Here is a 16,679-nt window from a genome sequence, read left to right as displayed (position 1 = left end):
TAAAGTATTTTCTGGCACAAATAGGGATTTTTAGGTTTTTTCAAAAACTATTGAGCATTTTGATTAATCAGTTGGAAATTATTTATGCTTTAAACTGCTTTTATTTTCGGTTTAGTCTCTTTATCTGTTTTCCTGTCTTCCCTCGCTAGTCACATGAAAACTTGTGACTTAGATGAGACTTCAGTCTATTTTAGGAGATTTCAAAGATGCAGAAGTTTAGTTTTCCTCTTTTCCAAAACTAAGAAAAAAGAAAAGGCTATTTTTTTAATCAACATATTGGTTGGATATCTTCCCTGCAGTTATTAATCAAATTTTTTTTAAAACTGTTTCTTATGACTTTGTTTTGGGGCCTTAAAGAGACATTTTTAATCAAAAGCAGACTTCTCCTAACATTAAAGTTAGTTTCAGATCAGCAGAAAAGTTTTTATTAATGAGAGTAAGGAGACGTTGGAGAGGTGAGATGATGAGTGAAGGAGGACAATGATCCAACAGGTTTCTGAGCTAAACTGCAACAGAAGTGCAGAAGCTGAAGAAAAGGTCTTTTGTTTACCAGACAGCTAATTTTTGAACAATTAGGCATTTATTACATTAGAGTCTGCAGACATATGAGCTGCTGCACACTAAGAGGATATGGAAATATTGGTGAATTATTAAAGAATCTGCTCACAGCTGTGAGGTTCAGGCGGTGAACCCTCCAGAAACTGTGACTGGAAACTTACAAGCAAATCTGATCCTGATTTCACAGCCTGATTACTAACCGGCTTGTAAGCATGGTCCTGATTAGATGACATCTAAAACTAAGAGGAATGAGTTATAAGTGAGCAGATTATTATTACTTGTGTTTTTTTGTTAACTTGGATGCAGGAGGGGAAGTTGTCCCCCTCTGTGGTTGTCCAGCAGGGGCTACCAAGCTCAGTTGGATCTGCTCGCAACGCCTCATTCATTCTTGCTGGATGTCCAAATCACCTTAATTGGCTGCTCTTGATGTGGAGGAGGAGCTGTTCCTCCCGAAGGGCGGTGCTTTGCTCCCTGTTTCTAAGGAAGCTCATTTCTGCTGCTTGTGTCTGTGATCTGAACCGCTCATTCACAAATCCACAGCTGAGCGGTGTTTTCTTACTAAGCTCTCTCTTCACCACAGTGGACCACTGGAAACTCCCCACTATTAGAGATGCACTGATCCATCCTTTGCTTGTAAACATAACCTTCATACTTCAGTTCCTCCACCTAGAGAGTGGATCCTTCCTTACTTGGAGGGGAATGCCCTCTAAGCGGAGAACCATGACTTTAAATGTTGAGGTTCTGAACTTAGCTCCTTCACACTAATCTGTAACAGATGTGCTTAGAGCCGATGGACAAAGCTTGAAGAAGCACATCATCTGCAAAAAGCAGAACTGGGATTGTAGCTTTCCAAAGATCCTCATCTATTCTTTGAGCTGATTGCAAGTCATCATAGTCTTAGTCTCTGTGACCTAACAATGTAAAACAAGGCCCCTTAGAAATAAGTCAAAAATGTCTTACCCCATTAGCAGATTTTCTTTAAATAGGCAAAATAAAAAAAATAAAAAATCTGCCAGTGGGGTAAGAAAAATGGTCTGACCAAGAATTTCTATAAAAACAATTCTAGTCTCCAAGACATGTTTTCTCAAACTGAGATTACTTTTGCTGGAGAAAAATGTTTTAAATAGGATTATTTTCCTTTCATTACATAAAATACGACAATTTTTCTTGAAACAAGAATCTTTTTACTTTCTTAAGATTTGATTTTTTCACGGGTATGCTCTTCCTGCTGCACCCGGAGCCAGTACCTATTGAACTCTATGACTCTATGTTCTTTATGATTCCATGTTTATTATACATTACCGGTATGAAGCCCAATGAGACGACTATTGCTGTAGTATTGGGCTATATAAATCAAATTTACGGTAATTGAATTGAAATGAATTGAATTGAGTTCCTTCTCCGGCTCTTGCTCGTGAAGTTAGAGGATTGTTGTCATAGCGAGCATCAGTAGCCTTGCAGCCACAGCTATGATCAGCCGCCTTGACAATGGAGGTGTGAAACAAGTCCCTGTAAGACTTAACTACGCAGACCTTCCTTGGGATTGAAGCACTCCCAAAGTGGCAGTTAAAACTCCGTCTGACAGGTGTCTCTGTCAGATGTTCCCCTTGAATTAATGCGTGTGCAAAGTCTAAACATAAGGTGTTTTTAGGGCACATAAAATAAAACAAACTTGCATTTTGGATATAATAACTTGTGTTCATGCAAAACAGGGAATTTTATGAAGAGTAAGTTGAAAGAGCAAAATAAACACCAAAAATAAAATTAAATTAAATTAAAAATAAAATGATGTGTTTATGCAGTTTTTTGATTGATGGATCTATTTGTCTACCAGTGGGTGTATTGGAATGATGCATAGAGATGGGATTTATGACTCTTTGGAGAGAGCCAAATATTTGGAATTAGTTATTTTCAAAGAACCAGATTTCCTACCAATTATTGAGTTTGAATTATTTTTGAAATATCAATCATAGCTTCATTTAACATGTATGGACAAGATGTATAGTTCTGATATGGATTCATTGTAAATATTCCACTACCATAGCCCTCTGAGTTGATAGTGAGATCAATATTTACCCTATAATGAGTGTGCATATTCTTTGAATTATGTTATTAATGGAAATGCTATCAGAGGTCTGCAACTTTTGACACTATGGACCATCTGGTCAGTTTCTTACTGACAAAACCAAGTGAGACCCGCAAAATCTCACTAAACTGTTTTAATAAAAGGCAATTTATTTACTCCCTTGGTTTGATTAAACCAATTATTTGTATCATATAGCTTTTAAATATTTACAATAATCACATTATAAGAGTGTTATATCTTTCAATGGGCTATATTACAGTTTTGATTTCTTTTACTCTTACAGCAGCACGTAAACAAGTTCCTTTCAAAATAAAATTGTGTCAAAACAGCAGATTTACTTTCAGTTATCAATATAATGTAATTATGTAATTTAGAAAGAACTTTGCTTCTAAACAAAAATTAGACTGCTGTGACAGAGAAGATAAAGAACATGTGTTTAATCTTATTCTGATACTTACAATAATTGAATTGTCAGTTTTAAAGAATTGTCAGTTTTGACAATAGATATAGTCATCGTTTTACTTAGTAGTCTGCTGTGTGTATTTTGGGGGATTGATAAAACACATGAGGTCCCTTAATTTAGTGGAATGTCAGGAGTGGGTTTAAACAAGTTTAGTTTGCCACTACAAGATCACCTAATTTAAAAAGAAACTTGAATGACAAAATTTAACTAACAAACTCATATAACTCATGTATTAATGCACAATAATATAAAAATATCAAATCAGTCTCCATGAAAAGACTTCTTGTGTGATACTTTTGAAAACGAGAACATTTTGCACCCCACCGCTTCAATGCTGATGACTGCACGCCCTGCAACTGTCAGTCCCTCTTTTTTCCTTTTTCCACAGAGGTAGGCCTACTCTTGTGGATCGGGTTTAAAGGTGAGCTTCCTTTAGCATTTGTGTAAACGTGTGAAATTCAGGAGAGTCAGGGAGGGAAAATTGAACAAAAAATGTAAAAGATTCGGTTTGTGAACGCCACATCTCTATTGGAGCCCCCTTAACTGTAGTACTTACGTCACTGCTACAGGTTTTTTCCAAAGGCATTTTTTCATCTGCTTCTGATTCACAGCAATTTGAATAGAGAAATCCTCAGAAATGCTGTTTTAAGCGTAATTCTTTTTTATATATGTCCTCCAGCATGAGAAAAATGCCTCAAAAAGATGTTAAAAACACCCGGAACATGTTTTTTTGTTTGTTTGTTTTTGCTGTGGGTCTTTAAAGTAATAACAAATGGACATTAGATTTGAACTCATGTATCTGCACAAAATGAGTTTTTAAAGAAAAACTGAAACATTCTTTTTCGGGACTAAAGAGACTCCGTGGAGTTTATTCTTTCTGTTCCCTGGCATTCTGACTCCTGAACATGAACAAGCCTCCAAGGAAGCGCAGTAACTTCACATGTTGTTTGTAACAATACACAGATCTGAATAGAGCTTTTTGCTGCGCAGAGCCTCCAGCCAAACATGGGGGAAAGTGACTTGAACTGCGCCGTCTGAGTGAGGGAGGGGAGGAGAGAGATAAGACAGCAAGCCCGCTCCGGTGGGAGCGCCGTTCCGCCTCACCACTGCGCTCTGAGTGGACGCGCTGACAGAACTAGAAGGTGGTCGAACCATCAACCCGGGGTCAGCTTCTGCGGAGAGCTTTTGGTGATGTTCCTGCGCTTTTAGAGGCAGAGCGGAAGACAAGGACCGCTTCTTCTTCTTCTTCTTTCTGTTTTATTTATTTTTATTTGTTGTTGTTGCTGCCGCCACGTCCGCTGGACTGACACCGCATGGGGACATGAACAGCGCGGATCCAGCCTCTAACAAACTGTTGACTTTCAATCAGCGGTAAAAACTTCCCCCGCTCTGCGTGCATGCGTGTCGGTGTTCATCTGTTGAATGCATGGCTCTCTGCTTTGTCCCTGCAGCATTTTTACGCAGCGCAGTAGACAAAGCATCTTTTCTGCATCCATCTGTGGTGGAGCGCAATTCATTCGCTGATCGTTACTGTGTCTAAGTATTTTTTACAACATGCAGTAGTTTCTATAGACTACTTCATCTTGGTTTTGCTACTTATTGTTTGAGGAAAAACTGTGCGCCACTCTATCCCCCAGTCTCCAATTTGGAAGCGTTTACGCGCAGCTATTAGTAGTTTTTGCCTTCTTTCTATAGATTTACGACAAATAACCCTTAAGTGATCTGTCTTTTTGTCTGACAATAGACGCAGGCTTCGGTGTGTTCATGGAAATAATCTGAATTATTCATGTCATGCCTTTGAGTTCAAAGTAGAGTGGAGGCGGCGGCAGAATAAAGCTGAATACGGACATCTGGCTGAAATTGTACAGCAGCGCAGTTCAGATGTGATCCAAGGCTGCAGGGAGTGTTCACTTCCAGCTTCTTCCTCTTCTTCTTGAATCTTGTAAATGCCACCACTGCAGCTCCCCAGCAGATTAGGAGCAAAGCTCCTGTCAGACTGCAGCAGCAGCAGCAGCAGCAGCACAGAGGCGTTAGGAAAACCATTAATGTGGGGCTTCAATGACTGCTCTCAAATAAAACGTTTTAGGGGCTTAATGTTCCTGTCACAGCTTTTTGTTTTACTTTAACTCACACTTGTGCAAATTCCGTCGCTTTTATTGTTGCTTAATAATTCAGAGGATGGAAGAACATTGTGATTTGATGCAGCAACAAGGTTCAGATCTGCAGAGGCATCAAGCCTTGATCCACATGAAATTTACAGCTGTTCTTTTTCACTTACTGAGATATTAACTTTACATTTCTCCATAGAAGCTGTTTAGTGGCCACTTGTCACTGTGTTGTAACAGAGATTGCAATTTCTTCTGCAGAAGGTTGCAGCCTCATGAAAGCCTTCTTTCTATGGGTTTTTTTCCCCCTCTTTGCTCTGAGGTTTCAGTCGTTTTTCATTGGTGAACATCCATTAGGCGGCTGGACGGGGAATGCTTAGATGCTGGAGTGACACTTCAAGCAATGATATTGAACCATTATATTTAATTTGATGATTTCATCTTGTAGAAAGCTGCCTTAAACCAGCATGCAGGACTAGGAAGTCAAAAGATCAAACCAGTTTGTAGGGATTTCCATCCATATAATTTAAGATAAATGTGTTTTTGCATGATAAATAATTATGTTTTAACACTTTCTTAGTGGTGACTACAACAAATGTGGCACGGATGACGTTTGGATAGCAATAAAACTGCTTTACACATCAGTGAACAAGGTGGAATGACCTATTTCTCACCTGTAGACAGTGGTTATAATGGGTACTACACCCTGTATTTAAAGCACCATAACATGTTTTCATGTTTTGGTATCCGCAGATGCACTTCTACATTTGGAGAATCTCCCAGCTTCTTCTGTTTGAGCTGCTGAGTAATTCAAACTAAAAGAGGAACGACCATAACAAATGTGTATAGTTATCACGCATTGGTGCTCAGTCTCCAGTGTCTCAAATATGTAAACAAATATCAAAATCCATACAAAATTAAAACTTTCTGTTGAATTTCTATACTTTTGTGTCATTCTGACTTAAATAAACTTTACATTCCTTAAATCCATTCTGCTTGTAGATCAACAGAAAAAATAATCAAGAAAGAATACATTTTTGTCAATTATTTATCAGTGATGATGCATGCTAATAGTTCAGTCCTGTTAATCAGGTTACATTCAGATTCACTTGAACATTATGTAAATTCATTTATGGTTTGATTCAATACTAATAAACTTTTTAATTACCTTTTCAAAGCTTGTTTTGCTTGATAAAAAACATACTTTACACAACAAAACTTGCAGATTTGCAAAAGTTCACGGTAATGTTAAAAAACTTACAGCCACGCTGTTTTCTTTGCAAAGTAAAATTAGTTGGCAGATTTTGTGCATCAATGTTACAAGCACATATGGAAAAAAAATCCTTTTTTTTTCATGATGTCCAGTCCTACTGCCATTTAAACAGGGTTTTCTTGTTGAATCAGACCAAAAAAAAAGTTCATATTTGGGATGAGATATATGTGTTGATTTCATTTTGAAACCTCTGGGACTATAAAAAAACACATTTAAAGGAGGTAATGTTTTTTTTTTCCCAAGGGTCTTTCTATCCCATGACAATTTACTCATGCAAAAATAATTTGTCATTTCTTTTATTTTAACTGTATAGACTAGGCTGAATGGTGGTTCAGTGGTTTGCATCTTCACCTGGTTTGGATCCCAACTGGGACTTTTCTGCATGGAGTTTGGGTTTTTTGGCTTTTATGGGTTTTGTTTGGGGATTCTGACTTCCTGTCACAGTCCAAAAACAGACTTCATATAATTTTTGGCTTTGAATTGTCCTTTATGTGTTGATTTGAGTGATTTTGGTTGTTTCACTCTGTGTTACCCTGGCAAACTGTCCAGGATGTACCCCACCTTCACTCTTCAGTTGCTGGGTAGACTCCGGTATTCCCGTGACCTAAAGTGAGAATTAAGCGGATTTGAAAATTCATGGATCTATGTCTAAACATAACAGAACTCTTTTGCTGTTACTGTTGTTAGAAAAAATACAATCAGCTTGACAAGAGCAAGACGGCAGACATTTTTTACAACTATAGTAATAGGAAGGAAAGAAAAATGTATGAGCTTATTTAAGGTAGAAGACCATGAGAATCTGACCACCAAGTTCAGACAATCGAAGATAACATTGTTTGCTTCCAATCAAATTGTGCTGGAATAAAAAAGAATCGGATTCTTGGAGCTGCAGCCCCGTTGGCTCCTCACCAGCCATAAAGCACATTAATCTCTCTTGTTCTTTAATTGGGTGTCAGCACAGCTGAAACTTTTTACCTGTTTGATCTGATAGAAACCACCATGTGCACTTTTGCTGCTTGGCTTACAAAGTTTGGTTTAAAGAGAAAAACTGCACAAAAAGGAGTCTTTTTCAGTTTGGAAACAGCTCTTGCCTTTGGGCTTTTTAGGGCCAAGATTTGAGGTTAAAGAAAAAATCTTGACAGTTTTAAGTTTCAATTAGAACAACTTGAAAGATTATCAGGAAACCTTGTACGAACCCCCCAAAGGACATTAACTTCTAGATAGAGTGGCTTAGTGGGAAAGGTGTGTGGTAAATCATGTCAGTGCCCTCCTCCAGCTTGCAGTCCCTTGACCCCCCCCCCCCCCCCCCCCTGAAATGCCTAGAGTAAAGGTGTGTGACCAGGATGCTGAGCTGCAAAAATGGAGCACAAAAAAAGGAGGACAAGATGTGAGGCGAGATGGTGAGGACAGAGTGAGCAAGGAAGCGCTGATGGGTACATCCTGTTGAAGGGACACTCAAATGCATCCTTATACCCTGAGTGCAAATTATGTATTAACAGCCTCACTCTGCTTTCAGTGAAACCTCACCAGAGAGGTAACAGTTAGCAGAGATGTAAGCAGGGTGGAAGATTTGGAGAAAGCAAAAAAGCCCTTTCAAGAATTGCACATGCAAGCAATATGCAGAAACCACAAACCCCGCAAAACAAAAAAGTGCAGGTCCTGTTCTGACTCTAACAGATGATAAAGGATTGAAAATCATTTCTCTGAAAGCAAATTATGTATTCCCATTTTTCACAAATGCATTTTGTATGTATAGTTGACATGAATGTGTTAGATTTACAGCACTAGACTTTTCTGTTTTTTTGTTTTTGTTTTCAAGCGATGCATCCATAACCGGGTGCAAACCTTAAAGACCCACTTCAATCAAAATGGTGTTTTTGGTGCTTTTAACATGTTCTTGTAGCATTTTATCACGATGCAGGACATGTATAAGGAAGATTAAGCTTAGTATTTCTTTATTCAAATCGAGAATCAGGAGCAGACAAAAAAAATGCAGAGCGGGCTCCCTGCTCTGCTTTAATAGAGACCTCTTGGCAACGGAGACGGGAAGAGGGGGTGGGGTTACTCTGCCCCAACAGCGCCCCCACAACTCAGAGGCAACTTTCTGATGAACTCCTGCCACTCTGCAGAAACTATGTCCTAGACCAGCGGTCCGCAACCTTTTTAAATCCACGGTGCGGTATGGCGTCACACAAAACTTTCACGCACCGGTCCTTCAAATATAGGCGGATGAATGTTATAGCAATACTACAATGAAGGAGGAGCAGAGACGGGCCAAGACGATATCTGAGCTTTTATTCTGACACGCATGACATTGTACATCGCACAGGTGTCATCATCCTCACCCCTTCCCACACTCATGGTCCAAAAAAGAAGTACTGTCTATTAAATGTACCTTTTTTTTTTTTGGAAGTCAAAGGCTCCTCTTCTGTCTCCTTGCTGGGTATTTCCCCTTGGCAAAGAAACTTTCCAAAGACGTTTGTTTTTACTCATTTTGCCAGCTCCTGGATTTGATTTTAGCGGTAAACTATCACGTGACCGAGAAGAGCGCCTTGGCCTGCGTCATGAGTGACATATATGGATGTAACAGAGAACCGGGCAATTTTTAAAAATAAAACATCTTTCAGATTCCGAAATAAATAAAATAGAAGTAATGCATTTATTTATTCTTTCTGTGTGGCCCGGTACCAAATGACCCACAGACCGGTACCGGTCCACGGCCTGGGGTTGGAGACCGCTGTCCTAGACAACGATGCAGGTTTTTATTTATTTTGGCCAAAAGCAAAATCATAATTAAAAGACCATTGGGAAGCTCAGATATCGTCTGCAACAGACTGGCGAACTGTCCAGGGTGTCCCCTACCTTCGCCCACAAGTAGCGGGGATAAGCTCCGGCAGCCCCGTGACCCCGAAAGGGATAAAACGGCTGAAGATGACTGAATGAATGAATGAATGAATGGGAACGCTTTTAAAGTAGCTCAAAAGATAATTGGAGTGGCACTTTAAGAACTACTTCAACAAGTTTAAAACTATATTTTTGTTTGGTTGAATTCCTATATATTCATTCTGCAAAAGGAAACCAGAAATGTAACTTTGGCTTTGTTTGTTTTGACATCCACATGAATGTTGCCGTTAATGGTTCTGTCTAGACATTTGGTTTTGTTTTAATGGAAACAGAAAGTGGAGATGTAAAAACAGCAACAACACAGTTTACTCCTTTATTATAGGAGGAGGCATGTGTTTGTGGAATTAGAGAGAGGACCTGCATCTCAGTGCCATGTGGGAGGTGTTCTGGGATCCTGAGTGTGAGGGCTGTTTCCCTGTAATATCTGGTCCCTGCATACTCAGCACAAAGTGCACAATCAGCATCGAGTCAGACCTCCTCAGATGTGTTGGACTGCATTTTGTCTGTCCCACTTTGTTTGTAATTTTAATAAGCCCTATTTCAAGGTGTTGCTATGGTGATAAGTCATCAGCTGGGTACAGGTCACACTTGTGCTTTTTGCAGATGGTTTTTTGTGGCACCATGGTAAGATGGCCTCCAGCGTTCACTTATTGCTAGTGTGAGCTGCAGCTTCAATGCAAATCTGTAGCTATTGTTTGGTCCAAAAGAAAATGTGCTCCCCTCAAATAAAGGAGCATTAGTCTTAGTGCAGGAGTGGTTGCCAAAGGTGTGTTGGATTGGCACAACTACTAAAGATTGCAGTTAATAAGGGATAGCAGAGCCATGAGGCAAATTTCTTAAGTTACCTAGTTACTCTGTCTTTAGTCTAAGTCGTGAGCTTTAAGGGGACAGACAGAAACACGATTCCAAGTAAAAGCACCTTAAATGCAGGTTTCTTCACATGGTGTCGGGCTCACGGCTGCAACACCTTTTAGAAATAGACTTGGCCTGTGGCCAGAGACCTCAGGGCTGGTATAGGATCTGATGGAAGGACAATATCCTTCAGGATAAAGTTGCAACAGACAGAGAGGCCTCAACGTGTTGTAAATGTCACAGCTACAAACCAGCTTTATGGTGCAGTGACTATCCAGTCCTACTGTTAGTCACCTGGGGTTGGGAGCAAATAAGCCATGCAATGTAGATAAATGTCCAGGGGAAAGTATTATTGATAGAAAACAGATAGAAAACAATGTGGTAAAATATGTTTAAGTGAAGCATAAAACCAGACATTTAGCTATTTTGCACTGCTCCTCTTGCACCTTTTCCCAACTCCCAATACATATAGGTGTTTTGAATGAAATGGATTAAAGTAACAGAAATTCCGCCAAAACACCTTTATCCTAAGTATTATTATGTAAAACCAGTAGAGAAATGTCAGCTTCTATAAATATATAGATGGAAGTGACTTCATTTGAGACATATATCCTTGCAGAAATAGATGAATTATCAGGTGATGTAGTATTTTACAATTCAGTAATTTTTATTTCTGACTAAAAGGACAAAAAAAGACAAAAGAATTGTCATTTTGGAAGTTTTTAGTGTATGTTAAACCATTTAAAAACGGTTTTAACTTTGTTTCAAGCTTTTGTTCTTGGTTTAAAATTTACTACTGCATTATGCTTTCGACACAACTGCCCTTACAGGTGGATATGGGCTGTCTGCTGGTTAAAAATGGGCAAACCTGTACAGGCATGGAGGTGGCCCGCACAAAATATCAAGGTCGTAGACCGCTCAGTGAGCCTGTGAAGCAAAAATGGTCATCCAAATTTTTCTTCTACAAGCATGCTGCAGGGACAGTTTGTAGTAAACAAACAGCACGTAGGATGAAGTGGGTGAAACGCAGACACATTGTACAGATTTTTCAGATTTTTAACCTTTCCTCAGACCTGCACACTTAGCAAGGGGACATTAGTGCTGTTCAATTTTCTGGTTGTTGCGTGCTCCTTGCACGCAGCCTGCCAGTTAGAGATGAGGAAATTAGACAATCATAGCATAATTTGTGCTACAGGCATTCTACGGGCACTTCACCTGTACACCCTGTGCATGCGGCATTTGCGTGCGGTCATTAAGTGACCAGTGCACCTTACTTATGGGCAGGGTGGCGTAAGGGCATCGTACAACAGCATCACCCGTCCGTCATAATTGCTTGTGACTCACATTAGGACTATGGTCCATTCCATGACTTCACTTAAGGTGTCTGCCTGAATCTCAAAAGAACTGCAAGACACATCTTATGATGCCTCCCTCCTCTCTACGACCTGCCACAGGCCCGGACACGAAAAAACCCAGTACCTGTACAGGTCAACCCCCCAAACAGGAGCATGTGACTGAAGTCTTAAAATAGTTTCTATATTTTAACACCACATTCAAATTCCAACTTGTATGAAACTTAAAAAACTAGTCAATTTGTGATATACTTTCCACAAAAGATTGGTCAACATTCATCACTAACACTTAAGATATCAAGTTTCTTTGCGATAACTATTTGGGATTATATCAACAAAACTGTCCCATATGCTTTTTTGTCTTCTGAATTTCTTCCTTCACACATTGTTGCAAGATTTCACTTCTTTCTCTGCTTTCTTGGTGTGATCTTTGTGTTGAGGCGCTTGTGAAGGAATGACTTTACATCTTTGTGTTTGAGGTGTTTGCATAAACCAACACCAACAGGTGTTTTTTTTTCTTACTCAGCTTTCTATCTTCACTTTTAATCTTCTTAATGCTCTTGTGTACTCGCTTTTCTTTCCTTGTCTTTCATTATGTAAAAGGAGAACTAATTTCAGCATGACATTTCGGTTCTCTCTGCAGTGATGTGCTTCACAAAGTGGGAGTATTACTGATAGGATTTGACCTTTATAAGGATTTTTAGGCTCAGTTTAAGAATGTGTAAAATATGTGGAATTCTAACAAAATATAACAGTTTTTTTAAAACTCAAGTCAACCAAGTATGTTGCTTTGGCGTCAACTTTTTAAAATATTGCTTTGTGCTAAAGCCATAAGAACCAACGCCTTCACATTTTTTAAATTGTACTAGTGTAATTTCAGTGGATGATTATCACTCTAAAATATAATTTACCGTTGTTTAACTGTTGCTGTCTTTACTTTGTTTTAAGATAAAACAAGAAAAATCTTTTCTTTTTTTTTTAAGTTATTTTCTTGCGATGATCTCATATTTCATATCTGTATGTGCTTCTCTTTCCTATGGGCTGCAGATTTCTACTAGAGGACCTCTTTTGTTTTTTTATGCCACACTTTCCAAAAAATACCATTTTGTCACCTTTAACTTCCTAAAATGCAGCCACTCCCCTCCTGACCAGCACTCTAAATAGACGTGTACAGCTGTTTTCGTCTCTCCAAGGCTGCAGGTGCATTTCAGACTCTATCTTGAACTATAAATGTATTTTGAAACCCTGTGTGGGCCTGCCCCACCTTTTTAAATGAGCTTTTAGTTCCATTTTTCCCAGGTGGAGCAAGAAGATCCAACAGAATGCAGACTGAAAGCTTTCGGGTGTGAATGTTTTGAGGGTCGAGCTGGTCAAAGACTTTCTAAGTTTCAGATAGTATTAGATCCTTGATAAAAACCTTTATTTCTTTGGCTTTTAAATCCTACTTAAATGTAGACTCGTATATTTTGCACAACTTAAATGTAACTTAAGTTATTAAATAGTTATTAAATTTCTTTTTTCATGTCTGAGGCACAACTTTTTTTTTCTTTCTAAGTGCTCAATAAGTAAATGATTGAGTTTTATTTTGTAATGACATATAATAAATATTTTAAGAAATCCCCATGAGATGCCATGGAGTGGGTTTGGTATGAGCTTGTGCTTGGGATTGTCACTCTAATAGGTGTGCACTTGTTCGTGGTAGCATTCGGCTGTCTCAGCAAGCCTCCATTCATCACTTTAATTCAATCAGGGCGCACTCTCAATCAGAACCGGGTTGCTCTTGGCAAGTCATGGCGCCGCCGTTAGCCACCAACAAAAAAGCAAAGCAAGAAGGGGTGGGGGTAAATAAATTGTGGAATTAGTGGGATGAAAGCAAAAATAGGCATATTTCTTTGTTTTGTCTTTGATATGTGATGTCGGTTACGCAGGCCGCCCGTGTGACCATGTGCTTTCGTTACAGTTCTGCCTCTGAGGACTTGGGCTGCAGGCGTGGAGACTTCAGCAGGAAACACTATGGTTCAGTTGAGCTGGTGAGTCTCACCCAACATGCACTTGTTTGTGTGCTGCTCTCTTTGTGTCTGAGCATCTCCTCATCTTCCCCATTGATTGTCCTTTTTATGGCCCCCCTCCCTCCTTTTATTCTCTCCGTCTGTTGGCATGGACAGACAACAGAGAGGTGCTGATGAGTCATGACATGCTTGGCCAGCCCGGGTCGCAGCCGGTTCTTCTCCAGCAGTGACGTATGCGATGCTGTTTGCCGCTTTGAAACCGCATTTGTTTTGCCTGTCCGCCTTTAAAAGTATTACTCATTGTGTGCTGTGACTTATATTTGGAGTTCCTGCAGAGGTCTGTGAGAGGTTGATGCCAGCTGAGTCTGTACTTCCAGATAGCTCACTATGGCAGGAAGTCCTGCTTGGCGATTGTACCTCCAGAGTCATGTTGTGGGTTTGTCTGTGATAGCTGCACATTGGATGAGTGACAAATTAATTTTGAGGAGAAGCCACAAGTTGCATATCAGGACCAGCAGACAGAGGCTACACACTGATGTGACATATAAGTGCGGGAGCATGTGAGAAAACCATAAAGTGCTGCAAGGCAGGAGGTTTAGACAAGAAAAAAAAAACTGGCAAAACTGTTCCTGTATGTCACATGACCATTTTGTTTTTAAATTGCAGACTACTGTGTCCCTGTGGGGTGGGTTCTGGTCCTTGCCCCCGGGTGCTGGGCCTTGCCAAATTTCCAACAGTGGCCGAGCCTGGTCGGGCCACATTTACAACAACCCTCGTGGGCCCCATTCTCCCCTGGGTGCCCCCCTCCTGGGCGGGGGCGGCTGGCCCCTGTCTTGCTCCTTTCTGGACCAACCGTAGGCCTGGTGGGTGGCTGGCTGGAGCGCGGAGCGGGTCTCCCTTGGGGGATCCTGGCTCGTACCTGGGGTTGGGGCGGGGGGATGCCCAGAACTCCTGGGTGGTGATGGGGTGCTCGTCTGGGGCTGTGGGCGCCCCTGTCGGGTGGGGCCCGGCGTTGGGCCCTCCTGGCGCTGCGGGGGGGCTGCTCTCCTGGTTGGGCTGGGGTTGCACTCTCTTTCCCCCCATGACTCCCTACTCTGGCTCTGGGGGCCTCGCGGCGGTCCTGCTGGCCCTGGCCTGGGTGGCGGATGCGATCGCCCGGGGGGCGGTTGTTCTCTACCTGCTGCCGTGTGGCGTTGGGGGCTTCTGGCTGCTGCGGCTGCTGCGGCAGGGGTCTTGGTGTGGGGGTGGCTGGTCACTCTCCCTCCTTCTTTTCACATTCCACCATCCATTTTAGAAGAACATAAACACTCACCTGAGCACAGGTGTTAGCTCACCTTTGCACTAATAGATTGCGTGATTGAATGAATGAAACAATTCACACTAATTGGTTTGAAGGCATAAGTGTGCATGTGTGAACACTATCTGTATTGCGAACATGTTGACTTGTGGACATTTTTGCAACTAACAGGTGTGTTTGTAACGTTTGGGTGTGTGTGGACGGACCCAGCTCCTTTGGGATTTGTATTACATCTGAACCTTACCGTAATGATAAACATCCAGCAGTTTGTTGCTCTATGCCGCTTCATGGTTTTACCCCCCCCCCTCCTTTGATCACTCTCCCTCTCTTTTCTCCCCTCCTTTCCTTTTCCTTCCGGTCCAACACCAAAGATTTTTAAAAACGATCAGAACGAATAAAGTTTGGCCTTGATTACAAAAGGGGGTTTATTCAGACATACCTCTGGTTTGTCAGAAGATTCATAACCCCTGTTGTTAAAGTAAAATAGGTCCGACACAAGAGGCCTTCAGTTCTCATCTGTCTGCCCAGCTATTGGACACGACAAGTTAAAAAAAAAAAAGGAATTGCAGACCACTTGAGTTTTAACTTCTTAGCTACACTGAAAAAAGAAGTATGTTGGATTTACGTAAAAAAAATATGTACGTCGGTTGCGTGTAATTAAGTTATGTTTTTAAAACATTACTTTAGTATGTTTTTAAAACGTAACATTATGTTTTTTAAGCAAAGCTTTGGGGTCCTTGGTGGCCAGAAAGGAACCCCTGGTGGCTTAAGAGAAGTTATTTTATGTAAGCAATTCTTGACTGTCTGAATGAATTTTTGCAGTTTTTTACAGTGTTTTTCTCTTTCATATTGGATGCTGCATATTGGATGCTGCTCTGCTTTTGAAAAAGTTCAGATCATTAAGACATAAAACTACATTGAACTATCTTAATGTGTTTTCACAATAAAAGTATTGTTATCTGGAAAGGTTTTTGGCCCTAATAAACCACAAAAAAAACCATGAGTTTACTTTTTATATATAAAAGGTGCTGAAACTGTTTGGCCTTTTTTTCTTATGTATGTACAAACATTTGCTTCTTTTCTTTAAAAAAAAATGACAGAAACAAAAGATATAAAATTAAGTTCTTTGGCAACCTGAGGTTATGTGCGATGATATCTATGAGCTTATTAAGCTCTCATTAATTTTTCACCATCCACAACTAATAAACACCATACGGCCCTCCAGGAACTGACCTGCAGCAAGCTGACTCATGCTGGAAAGGATTACTGTCAATTATTTTACTGAATAAAATGCTGCTTCGCTGAAGATGTTTGAAATGAGGTGGTCTTTATTTATTTTATTTATTTTTTTAGTTTGACTTCTCCACATTGTCAGACTTGACAACAGATACCCCACAGCATCTGTGGGGTGCAGACAAAGTGTCAGCCTTTGTTAAGAAATGTTGTTAGGTCTGGTTTGCTTGAGTTTTCTTTCAATAGGAAGGCATTTGTTTGACATTTTATTGTTAAAATAGAACACTTTGTTTATTCTTAGGCTCGTCTGGATTGTGTTTTATATTGCTTTAAATGTTTGTATCAAACTATTTTTAAGTTTGTCTTGTTTAACAGTTTTTTGTTAAAACTAATCTATAAAATTCTTATCGGATTCCCTAATGGAATCCCTCTTTTAAACTGCATTTCTATTCCAAAAATGGCCATGAATTTATAGAAAAGAACAGAACAGAACAATATAGAATACAATAGAAACGTTAACATAATCTCTCTCTGAGAATGATAATTA

General features: G+C 40.1%; 1 protein-coding gene across 12 annotated transcripts in view; it reads left to right on the top strand.

Moving 5' to 3' along the window:
• garnl3 (GTPase activating Rap/RanGAP domain like 3) overlaps nt 1-16,679 on the top strand; it is a 99,757-nt gene that overhangs the window by 27,347 nt on the left and 55,731 nt on the right. For 10 of the 12 annotated variants that reach the window (XM_078956228.1, XM_078956227.1, XM_078956230.1 and 7 more), the window contains one exon: nt 13,554-13,623. In XM_078956228.1, the coding sequence (XP_078812354.1) occupies nt 13,554-13,623 (70 nt within the window). Of the gene's footprint in view, nt 1-4,168; nt 4,479-13,553; nt 13,624-13,767; nt 13,834-16,679 lie in introns of those variants that run through there. The other 2 variants (XM_011481535.3, XM_078956229.1) reach the window with 2 other exon arrangements.

The sequence above is a fragment of the Oryzias latipes genome, chromosome 12 (assembly GCF_053564925.1).
Source record: "Oryzias latipes strain Hd-rR chromosome 12, Olatipes_Hd-rR_3.1".
NCBI lineage: Eukaryota > Metazoa > Chordata > Actinopteri > Beloniformes > Adrianichthyidae > Oryzias > Oryzias latipes.
This window is presented reverse-complemented; position numbering and strand designations above follow the sequence as displayed.